The sequence below is a fragment of the Arvicanthis niloticus genome, chromosome 1 (genome assembly GCF_011762505.2).
Source record: "Arvicanthis niloticus isolate mArvNil1 chromosome 1, mArvNil1.pat.X, whole genome shotgun sequence".
NCBI lineage: Eukaryota > Metazoa > Chordata > Mammalia > Rodentia > Muridae > Arvicanthis > Arvicanthis niloticus.
Genome location: NC_047658.1, coordinates 47,786,967 through 47,809,466, shown reverse-complemented (window position 1 = coordinate 47,809,466; position 22,500 = coordinate 47,786,967). Strand labels below are relative to the sequence as shown.

At 50.3% G+C, this 22,500-nt stretch overlaps 1 protein-coding gene across 2 annotated transcripts in view; it reads right to left on the bottom strand.

Moving 5' to 3' along the window:
* Positions 1 to 715: 715 nt before the first annotated feature.
* Klhl25 (kelch like family member 25) overlaps positions 716 to 22,500 on the bottom strand; it is a 23,812-nt gene continuing 2,027 nt past the window's right edge. For both annotated transcript variants that reach the window (XM_034521829.2, XM_034521838.2), the window contains exons 2-3: positions 6,376 to 8,180; positions 716 to 2,135 (exon numbers count right to left, since the gene is read on the bottom strand). In XM_034521829.2, coding sequence (XP_034377720.1) covers positions 6,400 to 8,169 — 1,770 coding nt within the window. In that variant the 5' untranslated portion in view covers positions 8,170 to 8,180 and the 3' untranslated portion in view covers positions 716 to 2,135; positions 6,376 to 6,399. The remainder of the gene's footprint in view (positions 2,136 to 6,375; positions 8,181 to 22,500) is intronic.

The following is a 22,500-nucleotide window of genomic DNA, read 5'->3' as shown; positions in this document are numbered from 1 at the left end:
TGATTCTGGTACATACAAAGGCCAAAAGAAGGAGCTGGGTCCTCTGAAATTGGACTTGCAGGCAGTTGGAAGTCACCACCTGTGGTCTGGGAACCAAACACTGGTCCTCTGCAAGTGTTCATAACCTCAGAGTCATTGCCTCAGGATGACCGACCTCTGAGAAGCAAGTGCTTCACTCCAGTCTCAGCTAGGTGACCAATGGCCCCCTTGGTGTTTGAAGTGCCGGAGTTTGCAGGCAGCTGAATGTCACTGAAGGAGAAGTCACTCACCAGGCCTGCTACACCCGGGATATCCATTCCAATACATGGTGGTGGAGGCATCAGGCCTAGGATCATGGCATTGCCTCCTCAGGCTGTGCTGCATGAGGGGTGCTGAGGCTAGACCACCCAGTTCACACAGCTGCATGTAACCAGCACATACATAATCCTGTGTTTACCGTTCAGAGTGGTGGAAGGACAGTGGCCCATAGGGCATTGATGTAACTCACGATGACCAACTGCCCTTTGTGGTACGGTGACCCGACAGCCACTGGCTGGGTGACTCATCATCAGCCTCACATCACAGATCAGGCTGAAACTTGCCCTTGGGGCCCATGGTGCACAAGCCTAGCCTACTGAATTCAACTGTTTTAACCCCGGGGCTCAGGGGGCGGGCTCAGGCAGCAGGCACAAACAGGCAGACTCCGGATCAAGAACTCACATAGCCGAGGCAGGAACAGAATCCAAGAGCTTCCTCTCTTTTATTTAAGTTAAAAACTAATAAAAGCAAACGGCCACGCTCAGGCAAGCCCCACGGCTAGGTCCTCTGTGCTGTGCAGACTGATTAGTTCCGATGGCATAGTCCACAGGCCAAGAGCCCACAATTCTCCAGCAAGACTGACCCTGAGGTGGAATGGAAAGTCAGCTGGACCGCAGGTGAGGGCCAGTGTGTGACTAAGTCACCCACACCAGCAGTACAAGGCTCAAGTGTGAGGACCTCGATGGCTGACCAAACTGGTATGTACTGTAACTCCACTTCTGTCAAGAGCAGAACCCACTTTGGATGCTCCACCCTGATGGAGCAATGGAAAGCCCCCGACTATGGTCCACTCCCCAGCCTGTGCTGGAAACCAAGAGCACTAGACAAACGAGGGATGAGCTTGGAGTCCACACTGGCATCAAAACAAGGTGCCTCTGCAAACCTGATACAGGAGACACTGGGGAGGAATCCTTGAGAAACACATTTGGGAAGTTTCTTCGGATCCTTCTGAGCTCAAGGTAAAAGCAGGCAAGATTCAGGCTGCCAGCTGGTGCCATGGAGGATAGCAGGTGTGATGCGAGCCTTGATCCTAGACCCACAATGACAGAAATCCAACCTCTGCGCAAACTGCAGTGACCAGGGGATCCCTCTGCCATTCAACTCATGTCTGCCCTCTTAGGGAAAAGGCAGGACACAGGGCTAGGGCAGGTGGATCTCCAGAAAGAGAGCCTGATACTATTGTCAGGTATATATCCTACTGCTCTTCTGTGCCTCTAAGGAAGGCAGGCATCAGGCCTCTACCAGCTCTCAGGGACCTAGAGTCCTGCTGGGGGACCCTTAGCAGTGTCTAACTGGTCACAGGCATCTGCCCTTAGGGGGATGAGCTAGTGCTTGGCAGAGGGCACACAGGTGGTCGCCCCTTGACCTTGGGGGTCTGGTACCATCTGCTGATGGAGCCTGTGGGTACCACCTGAGGCTGGGTCACCCTAGGGATTCTGTCCCTTATAAAGCATGTCTTCTGTTGGAATATGCTCACTGATGTCCAGGACACTGTGGAGCAACGTTCCTACCTCCCACAGGCATCGCTACAGTCAAAGGCTGTGCTGTTGGTGCCAAGAGACCCCTGCTCTTCCCTGTTAGCTATTGCCAGGCCTGGGTGGCAAGTGACCTCAAGGCTTTGCATGACTGTCACATCCTCCGGCCCAGGATTGCTGGTGACAGCCCATGCCTCTGGATGTTTCTCTCCACACAACCCGCTGGCAGCTTTGGAAACCCGAGCACAGGTGACACTGCAGAACTTCATTTCTCTGCCTAGAGTTAAGAACAGCTGGAACGGCTGCCGCCCGGAGCTGGTACTGTCAGCTTCTGGCCCAGGCAGGAAGAACCACGCAGTCAATCTGTGGGATAAAGCAGAAAGAGAAGATGAAAGCCCACACTGCCCTTCTAGCCTGGCCAAACTCAATAGCTCCCAGGGCTAGAACTCAGGCTGTTACACACCTACTCGTGTAGCCCTCCACAACTCAGGACCTAGAGCTACCATTTGCCACCCAGCAGATTGTGCTCCCTCTGTCTGTGGCTCTGAGGAGCCTCTTATACAGGAGACCCAGGAACAAATGCAGCTAAGGTCCCTAGGCTTCATCTGCCCTTGAGAAACTTCTGATTTACACAGTCACATGATGGTTGCACCAGGAAGTGCTGAAGACAAAGGGGGATTTCTAACATTGAGATAGGAGCCAGGACCTTTATGTTTATTTAGGTGTGGGGTATGGGAAGAATTGATGGGAAGAAGAAGACAGGCGTTGGCTAGAAGGGGAGATCAGAAGGAACGTAATGGCCCTGAGAGGAAATGTGATGCTTTAAGAATGTAAACAAAGATTAACCAGTGAGACAAGAGAGGCACAGGAAACAGGCAGAGTCTGTGGGTTAGGAGGAAGACAGGTATGATGAAGGGCAGGTAACGGCCTGTGGACAACAAGAGGCATTCTCTTTTGTGACCTGAACAAAATTTCACCACAGCCTCTAGATGCCAGGCCATGGGACAGGGTATTGAGATGTAGTAGTGAATGAGGAGGGACTGTCCTTTTGGCCAGGAACTCATATCCCCTGCTTCATCCTCAGTCACTTGGGGCATCAGTGGTTGCTCTGGAAAATGATGGTGGATGTCTACCTGCCCAGAAAGGGATTCAGGAACCAGCTCCTCCCCCTGCATCTCCCCTTGATGAGTCTTCATGGAGAATGTTCCAGAAGCAAGAAGGAAACACTGATCTATTTACTGGTAAACACTGCTACAGCTGAACCCCAGTGGCCTCCCAGCAAAACCCTAAGCCAGTCCTAGGCTGACCCTAAGGAGGTTATGGCTTAGCATTTGAGTCTAGGGAGTGATGGTGGCAAAGCTAACATCTCCGGAGCTGACTAAGGTTGCAGGGCTGGCAGGGAAGAGACAAGAGTGCAGAGCTAGATGTACCTCCGCTACAAGGCAGAGAGGAATGAATGCCTGTGATGGAAAAATAAACACTGCCCTCATCTGACCAACTAGAGAGGCTCATGGGCCCACAGGCTCTGTACCGAGCTGTGTCCTCAAGCAGGCACCGCAGGAAGCAAAACCTATGTAACCTGCCCTCTGGTGTGCAGTTGCGAAACCCCCAATACAAGGAGTGTCTTTAGTTCTTTGTTTACAAAACATTAGAGCAAAACTATATGCTAATACTGAGGCTCTGGGGAAGTTTTCCATCACTGAGATATGCCCCAGCACTGCTACAGTACACTGCTACTGCCTAGAGGCAGGCTGGTACTGATCCATCGGGATTCCATCATCCCCGGGTCCTGAATGTCCTAGACACTGGCAGGGCAGGGGGCTGCTACCTCTCCAGCAGGGTCCTGAGGCCCCTAACAGTCCTAACATACTCAAAGATTCTGAACTTCCCATGGCATAGACTACTGGCCCACTTGATCCTGCCTCAATGTTACTACAAAGAAATAAGCAGAGCAAGAATTGTGTGTGTGTGTGTGTGTGTGTGTGTGTGTGTGTGTGTGTGTGTTCCACCAGCTTTGCAAGATAGGCCTAGCTGACAGGAGAGTGCCACAGAAGGACAATGTGCACACCAGGGCCCACCTCAGCACTCTATGCTTACATGTGCAATGGCTGGTGGGAGCTATGCTCCCTGGTTCCTGTGATGGCTCCAGGTGAGGGATTGTCCTCTGGCTCACCCCAAGGTCTTAGTCTATGCCCCTAATTCTGTCAGTTTCTTCTCTGTAGTCTGGTTTTCTCATCTGTGAAACACAATCCTTCGGCTAAACAGCAGGCTCAAGCTCATTGTTTGGTCTGCACTCCTGTGCATGGCTGGCCTTGGCAAAACCCCATCCTGCCGTGACTTGATACACACTCTACCTGTGCTGTCCTTTTTGTTCTCAGGTCCCACTCAGGCCACTGCATGAAGGACACCGCCAAAAGACACTCTCGTGCCAGACAGGCCTATCCACAACAGCTGGAGGAAGTCCTTCATCCTGCTCTGGGCATTTCTTTGTAGTTGTATTAAGATAGGATGGACATAGTAGATCTAAAGAAACCAGGCACAGGTGGAGCTCCCAGGGGATGAAGTTGGTGGCACTTCTTTCCAGGACCTTCCTAATGGTTACCTGGCAGAAAAGGTAGGCTACCTGGGTCAGTAGGGCAAGAGTTGTTGGAAGAGGACAGAGACCAGGCTGGGCAACCTCAGCTGATAGGTTAGTGACATTGCTGGTGACTCCCCTACTGTCCCATCACAGGAGTGCACATGGAGGGAGCAGGCATGCTGTGTTTTGGCCGCTTCTGGCCTTGACTCTATTAAGGTGCCTGGCCCTCTCCTATACTGGCCATCCCACCTCCCACCCCACAGGCCATGGTCTACAGCTGAGTTGTATCCACATGCCTGGAGACTGCAGGGTGCAGAGGGCTCCCAGGAAGTGCCAGGCATGTGCCACATGTCGGCTCCTTCTCCTGCTGTGGGTCAGCCTCTGACCTGTGGGGGAAAGCTGATGAGGGGGCTGCAGAGAGCAAGAACACTTCTGGATCAGCCTTGGGGACAGAGGCCAGGCCTGTCCAGGTGGAGGAGAAAGTGCTCTGGGTGGCCAGACTGCTGTGGCCCCCAAGAACTCAGGAGGCCTAAGTCCATGGGGATACTCATCACCATCTTGAAGACATGTACTGGGGACTGACTGAGTGTGGCTTCCTACCTGAATCTGAGGTTGACTGGGTCTGTGCCCCCTTCCTCCTCTAGAGCAGGCTAGTGACTAAAGCTTGTCCAGGACTCAGGACACTAGCTGTCCTAGGTCACATGGGAGTAACAACTGTAAGAACAGGCCAGGGACACATAAAGGCCTCACAGCACCTGAGAACTGTGTCTAACAGTTTCCATTCCCTTTTCCCAGATGAGAACACTGAGGCTCTGGGATTTAAGCCTGCCCAGGATCAAACCAACAGGGTGTCAGTGGCAAGAGGTCCTGAGCCAAACCTAAAGGACAGCAGCTCCTGATGACACGTGCAGGACCAGGTTCAGCCTGCCTGCCCCTCTCACAGGGCAGAGACGGGGTAGAGCCTCTGCTGGGGAGGGTCAGGTGCCTGCCCACTTGCTGAGGAAAAAGTAGGTTCAGATTCCAGAGGCGAATAGGGTCATGGACATGAGGAGCGTCATGGACATGAGGAGCCTCTCAACCCCACAGGTGACTCCACCCCACAGGTGACACTGCATTCAGATCACTAGTGACAGGAACAGACAATTAGTAGAATGCCATTAGCCTTTTGAATCTTGCTCCCCTCGGGACCTAGACACTGCTACCTTACTATGGGAGGAAAAAATAAAAAGTCTGCAGGTCTTAAGAGAGTCGAGTCGGTTCTGACTGCTCAGGCGCCAGCTGCCTCACGCTTAGACTGCAGAGGCTCAGCAGGACCTGACTCAGCCTGAACTCAGCCCAGTCCATGAGCAGGCCCAGCTCAGGAGCAGTTTCCCTGCACGGTCTGACCCCCAGGTTCACTGAGGCTTTGGAAGCTTCCCAGCCTGGTCCCTTACGCCATAGGAGCACAAAGCAGGAGGCCAGCGGGGAGGAAGAATCGAGGTTCCTCTTACAAGGCCTCCTCACTTTCAGCAGGCCTGCACCCCACTCTCCCTCAGCCCACGGGAGTCCATGCCCCATGCTTCATCTCCAGGGAGACTTGGAACTAGAGCAGGAGACAAGGGGCAGTATTGAGCTGACTTTTTAGGACCTGACCATAAGCCTCAGGCTTCTACAAGCCAACCATGCCAGCCCCTCCCAAGAACATACTAGCAGGCTGGCCTAGCACCCTTCTCCTATCTGTAAAGGGCAGCACCAATGCAGACCTCACTCTGCTGTCCCTTCCTGTCCCCACGCTCTCTGCTGATAGACCCATCTCTTAAAAGTCTCATCCACGCCTCTGCTCCCCAAAAACCACCTGATAATGAGTCAGACACTACCTCTCCCATTGGCAAGCCCAGAATTGTGTCAGAAGAGGTAGGATATGAACAGGCCATATGTCCCTAAATCCCATTACCCTGATGCTCCTCAGACCCTCCTGGGAGACGTGATAATCATTACCAAGATCAGAGATAAGCCAGAGGGGTTCCAGCCCTCCTGAGGGCTCACCTGGCTGGGCTCCGAAGGTGCCTTTCATGCAGGCAGATGCTTCCAGGTGCTAACAAAGGCCGTGGGAATGAGCGAGTAGGGCACAGTGGTGATGCAGTTCCATGTGTCTGAAGTAGGGTCATAGCAGTCCAGGGTCTTACACCTCTGAGTCCCAAAGTAGCCGCCCACCACATACAGCTTGTTGCCTGAAGCCACGGCATGACAGGACATGCGTTTGGCTGTCATGTCCCCAATCCGTGTCCACTGGTTGGTCTCACAGTCGAATCGGTAGGCTGAAGCTGCTGTGTACTCTGTATCACCTCCCATGATGAAGATCTGGCTGCCCAGGACAGCGGCAGCTGTGTATCGCCAAGGCTGGGGACACTCGGCCTTGATTGTCCACCGGTTCTCCGAGGGGTCAAAACACTGGACTTTGGACACCATGTCTCGGTGGATGCTGGTCCCTCCAAACACAAAGAGCTTCAGCTTGGCACTCACCACTGCAGCATTGCTGACACCGTCTCTCATCGGGGCCACCATAGTCCACTTATTATCCCCGGGGTCATATTTCTCTACTTGTTTCAGGGAGACAGAAGGGGAGGCAGGGAAAATACCTGCTAGGGATGTATGGCCCCCCACCACGTACAAACAGTTCTCCAGCTCAGCTGAGCCATGGCCAAAGCGGGCAATCAGCATGGGGGCTGCCTTAGACCATTCCTCATGGACAGTGTCATACACCCAGACATCCTTAGAGACCCCGTTCTCAGAGCCCCTGCCTCCAGTCACGTAGACCTTGCAACCAATCGCCGAAGCACTGAACTCCTTCCGGGGGCTCGGCAGATCCGCCTTGGGGATAATCTCCTTGGCTTTGTGATCCACTTGGTAGATCTTATCACACATGAAGGTCTGGCCTCCCAAGATGAGCAGCGTGTGACCTGCCTTGCGAGGCCGGGCAAAGGGACTGGTGACCACACCATCATTCAACAAGATCTTGGTCTTGCAGCGGAAGGCCTCATCTATGATGAGCTTGGTGCACTCATCTGCCATGAGGAGGGCCTCTCCAGATACGGCCTTCTTCAGGCAGTCTGAGGGCAACAGGGCCAGTCGCACATTGCGCAGGAGCAGTGGTAGGTGGGCCTTCCTCTGCTCTAGGTCATGCTTCACCCACTGCAGGATGGCCTCAAAGACCACGCGTTCATCCTCAGTCTCCAGCTCATCTCTGGAGATGAGGTCCAACAGCGTGTCCCTAGAGAGACTGTTGAAGTCCTCGCTCTGCCGCACCGTCTCAAAGTGCACCAGGGACATTCGGCATGAGAATTCGTAGAGCCGCCGGCACTGGTGGGCATCAGACAGCACCATCATGCCAAGGCAATTGGAGGGGGACAGATTCTTCTCCAGGAACTCGGCAGCTGCATCCCGGACATCATGGAACTGCAGCATGTCACCGGCCTCCAGCAGCGACTCTGCGTTCTCCTCATTAATGACGATGCGAGAAGAGTAGGCAAAGTCCAGCAGCAGCTCCAGCACCTCAGGGTGCAGGTTGTCCTGGAAGTTGACGGTATCATCCCGGCTTTCCCGCAGGCCGTGGCTGAACATGGCCTCAAAGTATCGGCTGGAGGCAGCCAGCACTGCACGATGGCAAGGAAAGGCTCGGTCACCAGCCCAGAGTGTGACATCAGTGAACATGCAGTGCTTGCGCAGAGTGTTGAGGTGGGCCAGCACACAGTCAGGGTGCGAGGCCTTGTGGAAGACGGAGATGTTCATGGAGCCTGTGCTGCTCCGTGACTTGCGTGTCTCATGAACGCTGACGGACATTGTGTATCAACCTGTGGGGGCGGGGGGGAGTGACACTGATCAGAATGGAAATCTCCTGCCCACAGACCCTCTGGATAGCATGCCACCTTTTCACACACAACCCCAGTGCCCTACCCTCTTCCTTTCCTTTGTCCAGCTCCAGGCAACCAAGCCTTGCTTCCTGCATCTCTAAGGATGTTGCAGGCAAGAAGGCCTTGGGCTTCACTCTGTCCTGCAGAGACTAGTTTTGTTCTGCCTAGACACACATCTCTAGCTGCACCGATCTTCCCTCAACAATAAAGTACCAATAAAAGCAGCTGTATTTTACAATGTTTCATAGTTACATGAGATGAATTCTACATTTACAACAACAGCCAGCAAGCCTTCCAGTTTCCTCTTCAGCTGTCTCACTGCTGCTGCCACGACAGTCCAGAATGAGGAAAGACAGGAGTTCTGACCTTAGGCCTTCACTATATTCTACCTTTGGGTTTTGTTGGTGCATTTGACAGTCTTTGTTTTTAGTGATTTGAGACAAGATCTCTCTCTATAGCCCTGGTAGAGCCGTGCAGCCTCAAACAAATGAACTTGCCAGCTTCTGCCTCCCCTGGTACTAGCATTAAAGGTATGTGCTATCACACTCTAAGTCGGAGTTTTTAATGATTGCACTACTTTTATATTAAAATCATGTTGCAGTTTCTAGATCAAGTGTGCTGGATGTGGGTCACTCCTAGAACTGCAGGGAAGAACTTCGAGGCTGAGGTACTTGAGGTACATCCAGGCAAGGATGCTTGGCGTGGATACCTTCCTGGTCCCACAAGAGTTCTCTGGAGGCAGAGGCCAATGTGTGACACTCACAGCTTGTGAGAACCCTCATTAAACAAATCAATCTAACTGGGTATAAAACACAAGCCCATGTGCACCAGTGCCACAGATCACCCAGACACCGGGCCTCAAACAGACCCTCCCCCATCACCCAGACACCAGGCCTCAAACAGACCCTCCCCCATCACCCAGACACCAGGCCTCAAACAGACCCTCCCCCAACAGACCTTTATATACACTTACAACACTTTTATTCACCGCTGTTATGTACTTTCTGTATAAACATTATTTTAGATTTTTTTTCTTTTAACATTTTGTATTTTCCTGAGACCAGACTGGTCTTGAACTCAGAGGTCAGCTTGCCTTTGCATCCCGAGCTGTGGGATTACGGGTGTGTGCCACTATACACTAAGCAAATTCTTATGAAAAGATTATGTTTGCTTGAGTCTGGGTCTCACTCAACGTCTTCTGTGGTGGCCCCTGAGGGCTGAATCACAGGCACAAGACACAGTGGCTCTTCTGGAAAGCCTGAGAATGACAGTGAGATGTGCCCTAGTCTCCGCTCCATGGCTGAGCTCACACCTCTTGCCCTGCCTGCCCCACACATCCCACAAGCCTGACATGGCTGTGGTTTCCAATGGATGGAGGAGCAGGGCTTTGTACTGCATAGATTTCCTCTTCAGGTCAGCAAGGTCCATGTGAAATCATTTTAGAAAAATTTACAACAGCCGGGCAGTGGTGGCGCACGCCTTTAATCCCAGCACTTGGGAGGCAGAGGCAGGTGGATTTCTGAGTTCAAGGCCAGGCTGGTCTACAGAGTGAGTTCCAGGACAGCCAAGGCTAACAGAGAAACCCTGTCTCGAAAAAACTAAAAAAAAAAAGAAAGAAAAGAAAAGCACTGGTGGCTGCTCTTCCAGAGGTCCTGAGTTCAATTCCCAGCAACCACATGGTGAATCACAACCATCTATACTGGGATGGGATGCCCTCTTCTGGCATGGAGGTGTACATGCAGATAGAGCAATCAATATGCATAAAATAAGTAAATGAATCTTTGGGAAAAGAAACAAATGAAAAACAGAACAGGTTTCATTACTGATTCTTCCTATGTGTCCTTGTGCTTTGCTCATCTTTGCCCCACCCACCATCCCTCCTGCTGGTCCACTCTCTCCTCACAAAATAAATTCCCTTCAGGTTCTGCCATACACACTAGGTAAAAGTAAATCTGTGGAAGGAAAATGTAACACTGTCTTTCTCTCCACTCCCCACCTCAGTGCCCACTCTTCCTGGACATTTCACATACACATTTTAAGCCTGAGACCCACATACAACCTATGTGGTCAGGATCTGTGAGGACACACTGCAGCAGCCAACACCCCTCAGATGGCTCTGTCTTGGCAGAAACACAGGCTTGTGGTAAGCATCAATTTATTGACGCCACTTTGGGGTCACTCCCAGAGACCCAAAGAATTATCACCATGCCACCAATCACTGGGTCAGAGGGAAAACCCGTGGCAATGCTGATTAAGAGTCTGCCCTGGAAGGACACAACATTTCATTCCTAGCTCAGTGGCCAAAACCAGTCCCACAGCTCCACTGGCCCAGAGAAAGCCAGGAGCAATCCTGCCATATGCCCCAGTCAGTATTCCTGCAGCTCAGACCTAACTGCTGGTAGACAGCTGTGTGTGCTAACTCATCTAACCCCGGGCCTTGGCCTCAAGTGCAATCCTATCTGCACAGGTTGGGAAACCAGGCAGAGAAGTTAGCACATTTACCCAAAGGCCCACGGGGACTAGGGCAGAACCAGGTCTCTGGCTTAGGTCCCTACAACCTCTATGTGAACCCAACACAACAAGGCCAGGAAGACACAGCATTGGACTCCAGATTTGACACACTTCCCTGAACAAGGTTGAAGAGGAAGCCCTTAGCCTGGCCTGTCACTAGAGTCAGGAATCAAGAATGTTCTACACACACAAAACATCAGCCCTCTTGCCCAGGCTCTATCTGGTTAAGACAAATAACATTGAAGACATTGTGCCCTGTGCCCCAAGACATCCATAGCACTAATGAATTCACTGCTATCCTGAGCTGGGTGGCAAGTAGGGAGCTGCCTCGGGTCACTGCTATTTTATGTCCAAATATGTTGCCTTAGGGACAGGATGGGCCAGCTGCCCAGAGTTGTCCACTAACCCAAGAGGATGTGTGGAATTGGCCAGCTTCTGACCAATGCCTTGCATGAAAGCTGTTGGACCCACATGCCCAGCCACGTGCTCATTCAAGATGCTTAGTGCCCACCTCTGCCTGGGTCCTGCCTAGACCAACGTGTGCTCTGCCACACAGGACTAAACAACAGCAATGAGTGATATTGAAGGTGACAGTCTCTAGAACAATATCCCTGAATGCTGGCATTTCCATGTAGGTGAACGCAGAGGCAGGCAGGGTGCTGTCCCTACCTAGGGGCAAAAATAAATAAATAAATAAATAAAATAAAAATCTATTCTTAAGACACACAAAATACAAAGATAGCCTTTTCTTTCCTCATATAAGTCAGATACTAACAGACCCAGGGTATTAAAATGTAACAGGGGTAGGGGGGCACACTGGCTGCTGTTCCAGAGGACCTGTGTTCAGTTCAGTACCCACAGGGCAGCTCAGAACCATCAGAACTACAGTTCCAGTGGCTCCGGTGCCTTCCGGCTTCCTCAGGCACCAGACATGCAAATGGTGCAGAGACATGCCTACAAACCACCCAAACAAATCATTTTTCAAAATAATAATAGGCTATGGCTATAGCTCAGTTTGTAGAGGACTTGCACACAAATGGCCCTGAGTTTAATGTCAGCAATTCATAAATTGGGATGTGATCCCATGCACCTACCTTCTCAGAAGAGAATTTAGAGGCAGCAGAATCAGAAGTTCAAGGTCACATTTGAGCTACAACTAAACTATCAACTTTGTGTCAGAAAGATGGCCCAGTGGGTAAGGATGCTGGCTGACAGGCCTAATGATCTAAATTTGATCCCCAAAACCCACATGGTGGAAGAAGAGAACCAATTCTTGTTAGTAACTTTCTGACCTCCACATAGATGTACACATACACACAAGTACATGTACACACACAGAGAGAGGACATAAATGGTAAAACTAAATGGCATAAGCCAATTCTGGAGGAAAGTGAAGGAGTTTAGGAAGAGGCAGCAAGAACAACTACTGTTAACCGCAGATAAACATTTCTAAATGGTTATAGTGGGGCTGGGCTCATGGCACAGGTAAACTATCTAACACCATAGAAAATGCTGAGACTCCGATTATAGCCATCACTCACACTGTATCATGCCATTTTTAACCTCCACCTCACAGGAGACACTTTCCTTATCCATTCCCAGGTGTTTGACGGTTTGTATTTTCATTTTTAGACCAAACCCAAGTCTCATTGCTTTGGCCGAAATGCTGTTTTCTCCTGCAATAAACTCTTGGGAGAAGAATGACAGATGCATCATTGTCTTGCAAGTTTGCCAAAAGTTCCGTTTGCCAGGCCATGCTTCTGCCATGCTTCTGCTTCTGATGTCCCTACGGCAAAGCAGCTTCTTCCAGCTATGAGAGCTAGCACAGACCCAAAGCCATCAGGGCAGACAGCAGGTGGTACTTAGCTTGCATAAGCCACCCGTCTGCTCCCCCTTCACTGTCTTAGGCCCAGATCGCCATATCCAGCTGTAGCTCCAGACAGCAGCAAGGCCAGTGGAGAGTTCCATTACTCCAGCCAGAGAAAAGCAACCTGAGCTCTCAGGTTCTCCCATCTGACAAAATCATTTCCTTCCTCTTATTTAGCCAGAGAGTCAGGCAGGGAACAGTGCACCACCCTACCAGAACACCAGACACCCTGTAGGGTTGAAGGGCTCACAAGTACGGAGATACTCAGAAAGAGGCTGCCTCTCTTACAATCTGGCCCCACAGATGGAATCATTAAGAACACACTGGCCTGGATATTAAATGCTATGAGCCTCCTGGAGTAAGGAATACACAGAAGAACAGAAAAAAAAAAAAAAAATGAGATTAAAATCACTGGTCATGTCCCAGGAGAGAACAGCCTTCTATCTCCAGAAGCCCTGGCTTCCATGAAGATCATGTTGCCAATCCCAAAGACCATACCATCTCCAAGACTTGACTTTCATGCTTACTCTATCTTAATTAAAAATTGATATGTATTCATATCTTTGGGGTTAGAAACATATGTGCCACGATTTGAATATGGAAACCAGAGAGCTACTAACAGACACTGGTCTCTCCTTAAAGCATGTGGGTCCCAATGAACTGGGTGTGGTCTTCAGGCTTGATGGCAGGCACTGTTACCCACTGAGCCATCTCACTGGCTCCCAACTCTTCTAGGAGCACAAGGAAGAAGGCAGCCAGCACCACCTCTTGGGAGAACAATCAGGTGCCCTTTGGCCCACACAACACTTCCAGTCATGGTCACCTTCCTTCAGTTCACCCAGACAGGAGCATCCATGGCAGATGAATGAAGAGTCTCCAAAGAGCAGGGAGAGCCTGGGCCTCCTGAGCAGTCTGATAGCTGCCTTTGGATGGGTCTCTATGGTAACGGAGTACTACACACCTTCACACACATCTACACACACACACACACACACACACACACACACACATACATACACAAGAGAGAGGGGGGAGAGGGAGGAGGAGAGGGAAAGGGAGAATGGGAGGGGGAGAAAGACAGAGAGAGAAAGAGAGAGAGACCCACATAGGTAAAGTTGCTTTCAATTTGAAACTTCTTCCAGAACACTGGCTGAATTCTACTTGCTGTAGCCTTCAATCTGCTAAGATATGTGGTGCTGATTACAGAACATGAAGAAAAGTCAGCCTCACCAGATACAGCCTTTTCAGATAACCACTCTTCCCTGACCAGTGGCGGTTTCTTTACGGGCCACTCAAGTGTGGAATCTGACCCATATCGATGAACTTTTGTACTCTGCCACATTCCCAACCTGCACCTTGAATGGATCCTTTACCCAGCAGGGTTTTGTAACCTGGTGCATGGGTCACGTGGAAAACACTGGCTCCCTGCATTGTGCACTCAGAGAAAGTGAGCAAGGCAGGCGATGCCTCTGCATTACTGTGAAAACTGTTTTGATCTGGGAGCTTCATTCTGACAGTGGTTTGCAAAACTCCTCCACATTAACCATGCCTTCTCTGGAACCTACAGAAACTCCAGAAAGGAAAGGTTGGAGGAATATAACTGACATGCACACACCCAAGATGTGGCTGGAGTCAGTCCTCCCCAACCCCAGCCTGCAGCACCTGCAGTCACTGGGCTGCAGGAATCCCTCAGGAGCTCTCCAAAGCCCAGCAGGTCCATTGCTCCTCTGTCACTGTCAGAAGTCTCTCACCACACCATCAGCTCCCTCTCCTCCCAAAGGACAGGGCCATGCTTTGGGCATCACAGCTGACACTTCCTGGTCTCTTCAAAATACATATGTATGCAAATTACATATGTATATACATATGTATGCATAGCAAATACTCGGATGCCCATAAACAACCCCTCACTTATAGGTGCTTTCACACGTTCAAACCGAGCTTCTTCCCCTTTCACCCTTCCAGCTCACGTTCCCCCCCACACAATCCCTCTGCCTCACACCCTCAGCTTCTTGGTTGTTCAGCACACCTTATACATACATACTAGAGCCTGAGAAAACCAACTGAACAAGCACTTCCAGACACGTACTATGACTGCACCCACAGCACGAGGGACGGGCATCTGTCTGTCTCTTACAAGAACACACCCTTTGTTCTGATGAAGCATGGGGACCTTCTCCCGATGGCCGCCACGGTCTACTGCAGACCACTGCAGACTGTGCTTAACTCTGTCCGCAGCTCCAAGGGCAGAACTCTGTGTCTCCTTTGTATGTGGTAGATGCCCACTAAGTTCCATTGTCAGTGCTATCCACTGGAATAAGAACGGACCTGTCCAGAGGCCTATTATATTCCCGCACAGCAGGCTCCCTCTGTTGGGCATATTACTTGAGGTATAATTGGTATGTTTCAAGCCTAAATTGTTAAAAAAATACATCATTTTTATGTGCATGAGAGTTTCCCTGAGTGTGGTTATGGACCACCTGCTTGCTTGGTGCCTTGGAGGGCACAGGTGGGCATCAGCTTCCCTGGAACTGGGGTTCACAGATGGTTGTGAGCAGCCAGGTAGGTGCTGGGCACCCAATCCAGGTCATCTGCAGGGGCAGCAAATGCTCTTAACCACTGAGCCATCTCTACAGGCCCCGTGTTTAATCATTTAAGCCAAGTGGCTCACACATTCAATCCCAATACTTGGGAGGCAGAGAATCAATCACTTATTCCAAGATAGCCTTGGCTATACAGTAACTCTGAGGACAGCCTGAGCTAAGAGTCCTTATCTATAAGTCATTTTCAGTTCTAACTAGGGGGGAATCAGTACTGCTCTGGATGGCGGTCCATAAACCACAGATCACACCGGGGTTGCCAACCTGGAGCAGCCTAACAGAAGAACTGTGTGAAGAGTGTCCCTAGCTCCAAATCCCAGGCTGCCCAAGATGCCTGGTTCTCATCTGGAAAACAGTAGTGACCTACATGTACTGTCTTTGAGCTTCTATCCTGTCACTGAACTGGAGCATGTCAAGAGGCGGGCAGTGGGAGGGACACACTACTGGTTTAGTCCACCGCCACCACTGATGTCAGCCTCGTCCATTCAACAGCAGCACTAGCCCTGGACAGGCAGGTTTCTAAGACAGAGCCCCTGGTCCCCACGGATGGTCTTATTCTGTGGAGAGGTGACCCTACATGACAAGGGGGTTACAGGTGCAATGGCTGATTGCCCTGGGGCGAGCAGATGGCTCGACTGATGGAGTGCTCAAGGCAAGCATGCGGGCTGGGCTGCATCGCAAGTCCCACATTAAGAAGGCATGTGTGGGAGGGCACACTCTCAGCACTGGTGAGGCAAAGACAGGTAGAACGTCGAACTCAATGGCCGCTCAGCCTAGCTTATTTGGTAAGTCCAGGCCACCGTGAGACTGTATCCCAGAAACATCAAGGTAAACAGTGCCTGTTTGACACCCAAGGTCAGCCTCTCACCTCACTGGAACCCACATGCACATATTGGTCCTTAGGAAAGAAACTGGGTGGACCTGACCTCAAGGAGCCTAGCAAAGACAAGTTTTCTAGGCTAAGAAGATAGCCGGCTACATCAGCAAAGTGCTGAATAAGCTTCAGGCCTTGAGTTTGATCCCAAATCTTACAAATAGGCATGGTGAGACCAGCATGGCAACAATGGTCTCCTCCTATAAGCCTACAAACCACAAAGGCTGGGGCAGGAAGATTGCTAGTTCGAAGCCAGCCTGGTCCACCACACCCAGTAAAACTTGTCCCTCACTTACTTTTGGAATTTTCCATTTGGTATTTTCAAGCCAGTTGACCTCAGATAACTGATGCTACAGAGAGTGAAGCTGAAGACAGCGGAGGCTACCCTGTAAGCCCCAGTGGACCTCTAGGCTGGAATCACGTCTATTAAAAGCAGATCAGGTATTTGTCTAAAGATTAAGGGACAACCTGCTAGGTGTAACAATCCTTATTCATCTCTGTCTGTCACACTTAGCAGAGTAGGTAGGTAGCATCAAGTGGGGTCTCAGTGATTTTAATAAAGCTCCAGCTCCTGTCCCCTAGGCTCCCTCCATAGCTGCACAACCAGCCATTTGATTTCATGTGCAATTATCTAGAGGAATTCAGCAAAGGCCTCTTTTATACTTCAAAAAAAACCTGCAAGGCTGGCATGCAGCTCAGTTGGTAGTATTTGTTTAACATGCACAAAACTCAGGGTTTGATGCCCAGAGCTGCATGAGCAGGAAATGGAGTCACACACCTGTAATCTCTTCCTTTAGAGGGTGAGGGCAGGATGATCAGAAGTTTAAGGTCATCCTTGACTGCAAAGCATGATAGTATGAGACCAGCCTGACCCAGTCTAGAAAAAAAGGAAAATAAACTGTGGACACAAGAAGTCATGAGCAAGCCCCTGTATGTCCGTGAACAAATGTGCCTTGCTTTACACATCAAGTGACTGCTGTGCGTGGCTCCTGCCTCCGTCTCACTGCCAGACAAACCCTGACATTTTGCTTGTAATTATATCTTTCAAAATAAAGTCCTAGTTGGGTTGATAAAAATAGCGACTACAACTTCCTGCAACACAGATAGATACCCCAGTGGGTGCTCCTGCCTGAGAGGAAGCCTGGCAACCCAGCCTACTACTTGTGGCCAAGCCTGTCCACAAACCCTGGGGTGATAGCAGGCTGGGGCCTACTCAAAAGCTGCTTGGAAGAGTGCCACACTTCCTTGCCCCTTTCCCAAACACCCTGACTGGGGAGGGGTCTGTAACTGCAGAAACATTCTTCAGCCCCCTCCTCTTGGGAACTGTAACAAAGACACTTCAGGAGGCCTCCCACTAGAGCACTTTGGGGGCCACTCTATCCCCTCCGTTGGCACCTGCCCATCCTCTCTATCTAATGTCTGTTCCTATAGGGCAGGTTGGCGCTCCTAATGGGTACCCAATCTGAGGCAGAGTTATATGGTTCTAGGGCAGCAGTCACAGCCAAACTGGATGCTTTGGGTGCTGCTTCTAAAGGAAGGGAACACAGACACCAGGAAGGACTGGAGAGCCTAGCCGAATGTCCCAGCACTGGCTGAGTAGCAGCAAGGATGCACCCCATCAGGCACCCAGGATGCTCATATGTCCTTGCCATCCTGACTCTTCAGTCACAAGGTCTGTCAAGAGACCATGTGCAGAGCCTGGCTTTCAACAGTCTCAGATCTACCTCTCCTCCCCTCCTCGAGTCTCCAGTCTCCACATTCTCTGTCTCTCTGTCAAGTACAAGTACCATTTGGTATATCTTTAGCTTCTTTGCCACAGGAAAACAAAGAACCTCATGGTAACATATAACACACACACACACACACACAGACACACATACTATAAGCCACCTGTACTTCACCTAGGCAGCCACCTGACTGTCACTAAGATACTGTTTAGAAGTCCTCCCACTCAGACATACCTCCCAAAAGTTCCAGAGCTTCTGAGCTGCAAAAGACCTTTCAGGAATGCTTTCTTTCCCAAACAGAGCACAAGGCAGCAAGCAGGGGGCAGGGCTAGGCAGGGATTAAAGGGCCTCATTTCACAGATGAGCACACACAGCCAAGAGCTTCATTCAATCCCAGCTGAGACCAGGAGACCAATAGCAGGCAGAACCTCGATCTTCTGGAAAAGCCGAGTCAAAAGAAAAAGCCTGAATAAACTAAATAGCTGACTCTATTTTTTTTTTTTTTTAAGGAATGAGATTGGAACTAAATGTGTATAATATCAAGCATGGAAGAAAAATGTGGAGAAAAGCATTTGGTGGGAAAATAATTAATTGTGAAAAGCATATGGCTTTAATAAAATTTAACCTGCCATACCTACTTTTAAAGATGCATGATCACAGACTTCCAAGACTTCATTGAATGTATTGGGGGTTGGAGGAAGACCACCCCAAGGTATCTCATTAGAAGGCAATATGAATGCTGGTGGTCTGGCCAGAATGTGGTTGGACTGACACGTGGCCATGAAAAGAGAAAGCGCTCCCCTCTATACAGTGAGAGAGGCTGAAGAGTATTATAGAAGGTCAAATTATAGAAAAGGCAAATCCACAGTCTACCTGTGGAACACACGGAGGATGCAGACTCTCATACCATAATGTTTTTCTATATTGCTCATGTATACAAGAAATCTGTCGATATATTCAAAATTTAAAATATAGAATTTAAAAGCACAATGTTTTCCTTGGTCTCTTCAGAATAGACCTTCTGTGGAAGTCTGGCCCTATGCCTTGTACCCACACCATCCCAGCCTTTGAACTTTACATGGCCTACCTAGCACAGTTCTCTGGTTCAAATGTCACCCGAGAGGCCTCCCCCAACCACTTGGTCTCCATAGATGCTCCTTGTCCTGTTCCCCTTCCTCAAACCTCCCAGGCCACTTTCCCTGCAGCCCTTTATGAGGAAGCTGCACTTATTGGCTCTGCCCTGTCAGCCCCCTCTGAATGAATGGAAGCTTTGGGAAAATGGGAACCATCCTGTTCTCTGCTGAATCCTAGAACCTGGCAGAAAACAGATGACCCAACATGCTCACTGGACACATCTGGAAAATGAGACTAGCAATGTCCACTTGTCCTCCTCTCCTGCATGGAAACGGCACTCTTAAGACATAATGACTCGCACCCTAGCTGAGCTCAGACCACTGTCTAACAACCTGTACACCACAAGCTACGGTCAACTGTAAACTCCTGGAGCCCAACCTTCCTCCACAGTGTCACCTGCAAGGCAAGCCATTCAGAACAGAACACCACACCTTTCTCCTTCTGATTTCCAAGGCGTGAATGAATTCACACAGAGGCATGCATAAATAAAAGGGCTTACTACCCAGTCTCTCAGGCCCCAGAGGAGCTTATCCTCTGGACTCTGGGTGCTGCTACCTTGGCTATCCAGAAAAGAGTTCCGTGCCTCCTAACCCTCACCCCTACCCAAACAAAAAGGCCTGGCTATGCACATCTGACAAGCAGTTCATCTTGGGGTTTGAACAAGAAAAGAATCTCTTTATCTTAATTAGGACATTAATTCTACTTGGCCTAGATTGATCTTTGTCCAGACCCTTCTGGGGAGCCCAGCAAAAAGGGAGAAAGAGCTAGACATTGTTTCCCCACTGTCCCTGCAGTCTATTCCTCCCCACAGGCTGACATGGCAAGTAACCACCTGGCAGAGGTGGGCGGAGTGACAGCCAGGGAGATGTGGTCCTCCTCAGGCAGTCTGCAGCAGCCACAGCTCTCCCACGGCCCTGTTCTGCAGGAGGAGCCATCCAACTGGTCTTGCAGGCATATCCTTGCCAACGCCGGCACTCAGCCTCCTCCTGCCCCCCTGGGCTCCCTATAATCCCTTCTGCTTCTCTGAGCTCTTTGTCCATTTCTCCCCCTTGGCTCTGTGCCCAGGAGACATCCCATAAGCTAGGGAGAGGGCATCATGAAGATCCTCCCACACTTGATGTCCAGTTCTCTGCCCAGGAGAAGCCGAGGGAAATCTTGGAAATGAGTCATCTACATGCCACCTTCCTTTGAACCCATGCCTACTCCCCCTGGGCCCAGACCGGTGCTTCCCTGACCCAGTTTCATAGATATAGTGCAGTCCCAGCTGAGGAGCAATTATGGGACTAGAGGAGGCTAAAGGGGAAGAGGGAGAGCCCTGTCCCTTTGGAGATACCAGCGGGACCTGACTCAGTCTCCACTCAGAGATAAGAAAGCTGAAAGCTTGTGCTTGCAGACCTTATCTACAGGTGGAAAAAGGAGCATCCAGACAGAAAGAATCTGATGCCCACAGCACCCACCCAGCTCTCCATTTCTACATGGTCTCTGACACTGCTTATCACAGACTGACTCTCAAATTCTTCCTGCACAAGGTTGACTCAAAAGCCTCAGAAAGGCTTAGCATTAGAGCCTGCAAGAACCTGGGACATGACAATGAAATCGTTAACAGGAACGCTCTGGAAAGCATTTACTGGTTTTCCAGAAGAGTCTCCTGAACCCACAGTGACAAAGGGATCTTTTTTTTTTTTTTTTTTTTTTGGTTTTTCGAGACAGGGTTTCTCTGTGTAGCCTTGGCTGTCCTGGAACTCACTCTGTAGACCAGGCTGGCCTCGAACTCAGAAATCCGCCTGCCTCTGCCTCCCAAGTGCTGGGATTAAAGGCGTGCGCCACCACCGCCCAGCGACAAAGGGATCTATAGTCACACGGGCAGAACTCAGTGTCCTTCCTATACCAGCTTCCAGGTCTGAGGGTTCCTACTGTGGGCTGAAAGTGGAGTGGCCTCAAGCCTTGGTTGAGCTGAAACAGAGTAACCGTACAGAGTCTACAGAACTTGGGAGCAGATCAGTGTGTGATGGAAAAATAACTAGGGATTTTTTTGAATTGCTAGAAAAGTTCAGTGTAATTTCTCAGTTAACTTATTTGACATAGGCTCTCACTGTGTGGCCCAACTAACCTCTGCCTAGGATTCAAAATACTACAGCTAAAGATGTGCACCACCATACCGATCTTGAACTTGAATTTCTAAAACCAAAAAGCTGACACTTTTTTTTTTTTAAAAGACAGAATCTCACTTTTATCACTAACTTTTCCAGACCTGCCTACCCTGGCAGCATTTTGAGTTCTAGGGGAAAAGGTAGCACCTTTTTTGAGCTTCATGTTCCCGAAGCTTACCTTGGACTCCTTCCTGATCCTCGTCCCTCTACTTCCCACGGGCTGGAGTACAGCTGTGTGCCACTCTGCCTGGTTTGACCCAGGGCTTTATTCACACCAGGCTGACACTCATCAATGAGCACATCTCAGCCCAGGGAATTGTCACTTTGGTGAACAGGCCATGGTTGCTTACCTCTTATCATCCAAGGGGGAACCAAGACAGGGCTGGGAAAGGTTTAAGAGCAAGAAAGAGATAACACCTCCATTCTGTGTCAGGAGGACAGAGCAAAGGAGACAGGGAGCGGGGCATGAGCAGCTCACTAGACGCCAGACACCATTCTGGGACGTGCTGTACAGTGCTGGGTATCACCTCACACCATCCTCCAGAAGGCCTCACAGTGACTCAAGCAGGAATTGAACCCAGACCAACCAGAGCCTGAGCTCCTCTACTCACCCTGTGCTGAAGGACTTAAGGGGGAGCCCTGCCAACCTCAAAGTCCCTTTCTGTCCCTTCAGTGTCTGCTCCTGTGTCCTAGCAAGCCCCAGGGACACCTGGCAAGGCAGGCAGCTGTCAGCTTCAGATGCCTTTAGAACTGGTACCAGCAGAGGGTTGGTTCTCAGGCACAATCGATGGTAAGGAGAAAAAGCCTGCAGTGGCAGCCAGACACCAGCAGACTCATCACAAGTCCTGCTGGGATGTGGTTTCTGTAAGCTGTGGATGCTTAAGTTCTGCCTCTGCCTGGCCATCCTCACATGGCTCCCAAGTGTTTCCTGGCCTCGAAAAGGATTCACTGGCAGATCAGCAAGGCAATTCAATTATGAAATTTACCACATTAGATGACTTACTACATTAGCATTTCAATCAGCCAATTCATTTGTGGCCCACCACTGTTGGCTTGTGCCAACTCTACAGGAGGGTGTGAGGGTGTGTGTGTGTGTGTGTGTGTGTGTGTGTGTGTGTGTGTGCTCGCGTCCGCTGGAAGCTCCTGCCCAGGGCACACTGACACTGCCAGCTAATAAAGGACTCAGGACTCACACAGTGAGCTGATGAGCAGAGCCCCTCAGAAGCTGCATGGGAAACCAGGTCCTCAATGAACCTGGACAGCTGCCCACAGTGTCACACTGTCACCGCCAAGAATGAATCTTTTGGTCAGCTCCCATCCTAGAGCTCGCTCTGGAAGAATGTGGATGGATGGCTAGAAAAATGGCTACTGCCAGGACCTGGAATAGAGGGTTAGCA